At 40.1% G+C, this 7,545-nt stretch overlaps 1 protein-coding gene across 1 annotated transcript; it reads right to left on the minus strand.

Annotated features, from left to right (window-relative positions):
* Positions 1–1,047: 1,047 nt before the first annotated feature.
* LOC140255272 (snaclec coagulation factor IX-binding protein subunit A-like) lies at positions 1,048–6,306 on the minus strand. Its single transcript, XM_072342697.1, has 5 exons — positions 6,249–6,306; positions 4,314–4,528; positions 2,562–2,693; positions 1,404–1,539; positions 1,048–1,130 (listed from the first exon to the last, which is right to left on the minus strand). The coding sequence occupies exons 1-5, from the start codon at positions 6,304–6,306 to the stop codon at positions 1,048–1,050; spliced, it is 624 nt and encodes a 207-aa protein (XP_072198798.1).
* Positions 6,307–7,545: the final 1,239 nt, after the last annotated feature.

Raw genomic sequence — 7,545 nt, forward strand, 5'->3', positions numbered from 1 at the left:
CCCTCCTGTTTAATGCTCCTTTCAAATATTGGAAGGCCACAAATATTGGAAGGAAGAGTGTTCTCTTCTCCAAGACAAACAAGCCCAGTGCCTTCAACCTTTCCTTATAGGAGAGGTGCTCCAGCCCTCTGATCATCTTAGTGGTCCCCCCTCTGGAAACACTCCAAGAGCTCCATGTCCTTCCTGTGCTGGGATCCCCAGACCTGGATGCAGAAGTGCAGATGGGGCCTCACAAGAGCTGAGCAAAGGGGGACAATCACCTCCCTCTCCCTGCTGGCCACCCCTTTTTTCACGCAGACAAGAACACAGTTGGCCTTCTGGGCTGCAAGTGCACATTGCTTTCTCATGTCCAGTTTCTTGTCCACCAGGACCCCCAAGTTCTTCTCCACCAGGAAACACAGTGATAGATCATACTGAGAACTTAGAAAACCCTAATCATGAGAGCAAGGTTTTGTTTCATTTAATGGGGTGTCATCCTATCCAGTCCACAAAGTGATGCATCACCAGGCCCCAATGGTACACTCATGATTTCTCCCTGTGATTTGGACCTCATCTTATGACTATTCCTGTTTTTGAACTAGCCATTTATTTACTGAAATATTAAAAATATTCAATTTATTTTACTTGGATCTATCTGACACAAAGAAAGGAAAAATATCTAGGATTTAAAATGTATAACTTGGCATGATTAAATGGTGAAATGAATAAAGTTTTAATGCATGATTGGTAATTATTTAATAATTAAAGAGCTCTTATGAATATTCTTGAACACCCTGTGGAAAAGCTAAACGGTACGCTGATTTCATCAAGCATTCAAATAAAATCAGAATTTATTTTAATAAGATCATTATAAAGATAGTCTGCAGGAAGATCACCACAATAATGCAAACAGAACAGAAATATCACTTGCTACAATACCTCTTCTTTTTTAGTATAAGACCTTGATTTTTCCATGCAAAAGATTTTTCTGCACTAAAGTATTTCAGGTGAACTCAGTTCCAAATGCTGTGACAGCCAGTTGGGTTTCATCAGTGGTTCAGTGATAGGTTAACGGCGGAGCAGGCTTTGTTTGTAAGTGCAGATGAATGGTAGCCTCTGGCTGCAGGGGGAGCTGTCCCAATAAGCCCCTCCTGGAAACAAAGAGCAATCACAAAGGAAAATTAGATGTGATAGAGAACCATTTCACTCCTGAGATGAAATCATTCAATCTCAGCTTGGCCTCCAGAAATCTCATTTTCTTTTAATTTGTGTTTCCATAGTACATACGTTGCAGGTTTGAGCAACATTTTAATAAGCTGGTATTTTCTCTTTCTTATCCTGGAAAGAGTTATCCCCCTGACAAGTCAGAAGTTTAAGATCAAAGTAAATTACAGGAATCATAAACCATCTCAGGTTTTCCTTACCTCCAATATTGACCATCAGACAAAGTTTTAAGTTAAGCAGGTTGTTAATTAGTCCTCCAACAGCCTGGAAAATGGATGTCAGAGGCCTCTGGACAAAGGTTATCAAAGATCCATCACTCCATCTCAATGATGAACCCTGCAGACAAAAAAAAGAAAAACTTCAGAAATCTAATGGGAACTTCAGGTTGCTTTTAAATTCTGAAAGTTGCTTGGTACAGCTATGCATTTACTGATATGGAAAACGGACTGAGTGGGGACTTTCCTCCATATGGTTGTCAAAAGAGTTATTGCTTGTGGGGATATCATTGTTCTGTAGAACAGCATGAATAATTCATTTTCAATTCCGCATTAGATTAATTTCACCTCATCCTCTGTTCGCGAATTGTCCTCAAATAAATTGTAATTTTCTTGAATATATTTGTTATTCAGAACAGACAATAGCACTCATGAGTATTCATTGCAGGTAGGTCACATTCAGGTGTTGAGACACACGGGATGAACACACTGGTCACTCGCTTACCCTGTTACGTGCTGAAACTTATAGAATCAAGTTTGAACATCTAAAAGGCACTTACAAGTCAAAAATTCACTTGTTTTTACTATTCTAAAATGCTAATTTTAAATTCATCATACCAGCAAGAACACAGGTAGATTCATTGGCCGGAGTACTGGTGGGAGGACATTTGGAACAAATTCATTATAGTAATCTGAATGAATATATCCATTTATAGAACCAAGTTGAGTCTACTGAGACCTGGTATGCTGCTAAACTGAGATTAAATAGAGAAATTATTACCCACCATCCATCCTCTTCTTTGAAATTTGTACCTCAGCTCTCCTTCTTCAGGGGGAATTTAATTGGAATATGACATTAATGAGAGTTTATCCCTTCAACTTTTTTCCTTCCAGCTCTTATTTTTTCCCATCCTCCAAAATCATTGAAAGAATATAACAGTAATATTTAATACTTCTCTTAGTTTTGATGAGACTGAAATTATTTTCTGTGGCAACAAAGGGAAGATCTCCACTTAAAAACAAAAGGGTTTTTTTTTTTTTTTTTTTTTTTTTTTTTTTAAATAATAGGTTTATCAGTTGAGTCCTGAAGTTCTTTTGACTGATGTTTGTTTTTGTTTTCATTTTTGGTCCTGGCATACTTGCCTTTTGGTAAGTTCCCCCTGTCCAGAACTGGGTATTCTGTTGTCCCTCAGAAAGCTTCCGTAGGAATTCATTCTGTTCTGCACTGGTGATGCTGGTTAGGTGACCTCCTGCAATTTTAGCTGAACATGTTCTCTGTACAGTAGAGAGAGTTAAACATGGGAAATATAAAATGGCTTCAGCTTTGTCATGACAAGCTTTCTGAATAAAAAGTTATTCATGAAAAAAAATGTAGAAAGAATGATGAGGAGATGGAAACGGGCAGGCAATAAGAGAAAGTCCAATAAAGGGAAATCTAAGAGGAGTGGAAATTTGAAGTGACAGGGAAATCCATTGAACGTTTGCAGTTTCAAATAAAGAGAAATCAAAGATAAGATAGAAAAAGAGAGGAACAGGGAGAAGAGATGATCAGTAAAAGAAAAGGACCGAACAACGGGAACTGAGTGAGTCGCGTCTATAGTGCAACCAGTTGTATGGGCTTTCTGTACAGTCAGTGGAAATCAGGAGGTATCTCCAAACTGCAAGAAAGGAACTGAAGGGAGATGGTTTCAAGTGGCTGTTACTGGACAGAATTTACTGAGCAAACCAGCATAGGTATCTCAGTATTTTTGTTAGCTACACTTGGGCAAAATGCACTGTACATTGAAAATAAATGCAAAAAGACTGATGAGAAGAAAGGGAAATTTCAGATCATCTGGTCCAAATGTATTCTATTTGCTACCTTTCTTCTTCATTCCCCCAGCCAGATGGGAAATGGAGTAGGCAGGAACACTGCTCCATTCTCAAGTTTCTCTAAACTCAACTCCAAGAGCTTGATTTGCATTTGATAAAGAAGGATACTCTCCTCTGCACCTTGAAGCAAGACCACTGTAACTGGTGTTTAGGCTTGGGGGAAAACTCTCCATCCTGAGACATTTAAATTTAATAGACTCTTGTAGACAGGGATTAAGAGGAATATGACATGCCAAGGTAAACTTTTATGGAAATGTTTGTTTTAGTCTTCAAAGATACAGCATCAGGTGCAGGGTTTCAAATTATAGGGCTCACTTGATTTCATCTGAGCAGGCAGCAAAATGAAGTCAGAATGTCTTTTAGGAAGTATCACAAAGTGGAAAAAGGGTTTGATGAATCACAGTTGAAGGCCAAACACAGTAGGGATGACGCTGTGTACCACAAGGGAAGTAGGAGGAGAAACATTTCAACTGTAACTCATCTGTTTGGTGTCCTCTTACAATCAATGACCCCCAGGAATCCCTGCAGCTTCTCTTCAATGGTGTTTTTATTCCCAGACTGCTCAGGTAAGTGGTGGACTCACCACTCCTGGAGGTCTTCAAGAAATGTGTAAATATGGTATTGAGGGATGTAGTGGGCAGTAAGTGGATGGTTGGACTAGATAGTAGAGGTCTTTTCCAACATTTATCATTCTATGATTACAGATTCTTCATTTTAAAGCATGTGAAAAATAGACCCCAATCTCAAACAACTCAACAGCGATACAGGAAAAGAGGAGAAACAGCAACTCTATGTCTATGTATATCTAAGCAGGATGTGGTTAATTGTGGAAGTATGTTATTTTATGAAGCATAGTACAACCAATCTCATCAGGAGCACTGAGATGAGTATCAGGTACTTTTGGTCAACACTGGTACATGACAGAAGCATCAGAAAGGGAGGGAAAAAGAGTTAGGTACAAGAAAGGTAAATGTGAGAAAAGAGAAGAAATAATAACCACTCCTGTTTTGAGCAACCCAGTACCTCAGCTTCCAGCCATGTCATTCTCTCTTGAATAAGCAAGTAACAGTGGCCTCTGTAACTAATCCAGCCTTTCTGGCATAGGTTTACACAGATCTTCTTTGCAGATGAGTCTTCTTGAGGCGGCTTAGGAATTATGTTATTTTGAGGCTTAACTCCACCAAAAAAATTAAACAAGAACCGAGCATTGCGATGCTTGGCTGTGGAGTTGCCAGCACCTGAAAGAAACAAAGAATAAACTCAAAAGTCTCACTCATCTTTCCAGAAAAGAAAGTATTACTTCTCTATAATCTCTTGAATCAACTAAGCTGAGTTCAGCATCTCACAGGGATGTTCAGTGAAGTGAAACTAAGAAATGAAAGGCATCCAGCACACTTTATCATTATTTCCTGTTTTTTTTTTTGTTTGTTTGTTTGTTTGTTTGTTTTTTAAACAAGAAATGTAAAATATCAGTACATGAAGATCCCTAATTTAGGATTCAGATGCCATTTAGGTTATACGCAGAATTAAATTGCTGTTGTCACTACAGAGTCCAGTGGGTGCAGCAGAACTTTAGCAATCTGTTCCACTGTGTGGTGCAATGCATCACATTTGTGGATCTGTCCCCTGGAAACACAGCAGCAGGTTCAGCAGGCCAGCTCTGAAAGGTGTGCAAGGCTCTGTGGATTCCCAAGAGTCATCAGCGTGTGGCTTGACTGGCTTGAATTGCAGTGTATTAGTCTCTCTTTGCTGGGGAGAGCCTATCTCTGTAAAAGTAATAGGGATTTCAGGCTGGTTCATCACATTGCTTCAGAGGAGAACAAAATACATCTGTCAGACCTGAATTAAGATGGATTTTGTTGAAAGTTCTTGGAATTGATTTCTTTCCACTTTCCTTATTGGTAAGTAGTCAGCAGAGTTGGGTTCAACTTACAAAATATCATTGATTTCTCTCCCCAGACCACAGATGATTCAGCTTGTAATTTCCTCTACAATTATAGAGCGGGTCTCCTTAGAAACTACTTGTATCCATTCAAAGTTTCATATTGTGGAAACCACATTTCCCCTCTCTTTGGGCAGATGTGCTTGGCACTAGTCCAGACCAGGAAAACAACAACAACATCAACAACAACAAAACAAAAAAGGAGGGAGAAGATATGATAAATCTTTTCCTCCCATACCTTCTTTTCTGTTTCCTGAAGGGAGATTCACAACATTACTGTTTCAGCACTCTCTGAGTGCTTTTGGTTTTCTGACCAGCCCAGTCTGTGAGGCTGGCTAAGGTGCTGTTCATGCCTTCTCAACAGGAATATCTGGCATGTTGCAAGTCTTTCTCCTCTAAGACAGAACAGGGCACAAAACAGTGGGCATGCCTTCTGCCCTGATATAGAGTCATGCCACCAAAGACTAGCCAAGCCAAGCTGACTGCACAATTGTCTCTGATTTGGCTAGAAGTCATACATTGCTTCTTATGTAGAACTTCAGCAACATGCAGGGGAAGTCTCCACCTTCTCTTGGCATTCTGTGTGACCTCCAAAGTAACCCATCCCTGTGCAAGCAGTCCCTGCCATGGAAAGAGCTTGGCTTCTGGGTTTGAGTGAGAGGGTCAGATGAACCACAGGACTTGGTCTGGACAGATAAATCACGGCAGCTAATGACAGTTTGCAGAGCTTTGCAAGAGAGAAGCTTGCACTGTGGCAAGGTCACATGCAGAGTGTCTCTAACTTCAGTTTTTTCCTCAGTACTTTTCTGAAAAGGTCGAGATGACATTAACTCATTTTACATTTAGAAAAATACCTCAGCTCTTCTTCCTTAATGACTGTGAAATAAGCCTGTTCTGACAACAGAGGCCAAAAGCTGAAGCAAGGAGACAGATTTTATATACATATATATATATATATTTCTTTTTTTTTTTTTTTACAAGATCAGACATACAGCTGAATAACGTTAAATACTCACCTTCTGAGCCAGAGAGAGCTAAGGCTCCAAAAAGGAGAAAAAGAAACAGATGGGTCATTATCAGGAAACCTGCTAGTCCTGCTGCCTGTGACCTGTAAAGAGCAGAAGGTGGTCAGTGTGGTACTTAAACACTCGTGGAAGCTGGGAGCAGGAAAGCTTTGCCACCCCATGAGACAGACTTGTAGCAATGTATTTCACTGCACTAGGGAGAGCATGCACATGAGGTGGACTAAGAATTGCACGGCCTGAAGCACTGTGGCTCAAAAAGTTTAGCAAGTGACCTGCAGTGCATGTACCTGGGGTCAATACTGCTGCCAGTACTTGCGAAGATCTTTGTTAATGACCTCTGTGATAGAACACATTGTACCATCCTCAACTTCACAGATGATTTAAAACTAGGAGGAGTAGTTGACATCCCAAATGGTTGTGCTACCCTTCAGAGGGATCTCAATAGACTCTATTCTCTGTTTAGATATAGTGCTGGGCTCTCCAGTACAAGATAAACATGGGTTTAGTGGAGTTAGTTCAGCAAAGATCCACAGGGATGACAAATTGTCTGAAGCATCTCCAGTATGAGATGAGAAATATGGGACTGATCAGCCCAGAGAATAGAAGGTTCTGGGGAAATTTCATTGTGGACTTTCAGTATTTAAAGGGAGTTTAGAATCAGGAAATTCACTTTTTTCACACTGTGATAACAACAGGATAAGGGGGAATAGTTTTAAAATAGAAGTGGGGAGATTTAAATTACATATTAGTAGCAAATCTTTTAGTCAGGTTGATGAGGCACTGGAACAGACTGTCCAGAGAGGCTGTGGATGCTCCATCCCTGGAGGTGCTCAAGGCCAGGTTGGATGAAGCCTTGGCAGACAGAGCTGGTGTGTGGCAGTCCTGCTTATGACTACAGCAGGGGGTTGGAACTGGAAGGGCTTTAAGGTCCCTTCCGACCCAAACCATTCTGTAAGTCTGTGATTCTATGATTCTTCTGACTCCTTCCTGTTGGAAATGTTCCCTCTCAATCTACCTTATCCTTGCTTCGTTCTGCCTACTATGGTAATGTGTTTCCTGCTCCTTTGCTTACACCATTTATGTCAAAGTCATTACCTCTGCATCACTTCAGAATGTTGTTCAGCTCACCAATCAAAATTTCTTTTTCTTTTTTTTGTTAGATTTCCCCCCCATCTTTCAGCATAGATTTTCTCTTTGCAAATTGTCCTGTTTCTCATTTGCTTTAGCGCACACATGAAGAGATAATTATCCACCTTCTCTCCTCATTCATTTATTCATTTTAACCAAT

This window comes from Excalfactoria chinensis, chromosome 1, assembly GCF_039878825.1.
Source record: "Excalfactoria chinensis isolate bCotChi1 chromosome 1, bCotChi1.hap2, whole genome shotgun sequence".
Lineage (NCBI taxonomy): Eukaryota > Metazoa > Chordata > Aves > Galliformes > Phasianidae > Excalfactoria > Excalfactoria chinensis.

Bases quoted from the DNA above. Each gene is read 5' to 3' on its own strand.
- LOC140255272 (XM_072342697.1), bottom strand. From the start codon at position 6,306: ATGACCCATCTGTTTCTTTTTCTCCTTTTTGGAGCCTTAGCTCTCTCT. The intron at 1,540-2,561 runs GCAAGTATGCCA...TTTTGTCTGCAG, and splicing joins CAGGGGGAACTTACCAAAAG to GGTTCATCATTGAGATGGAG. The intron at 1,131-1,403 runs GTAAGGAAAACC...CTTTGTTTCCAG, and splicing joins TCTGATGGTCAATATTGGAG to GAGGGGCTTATTGGGACAGC.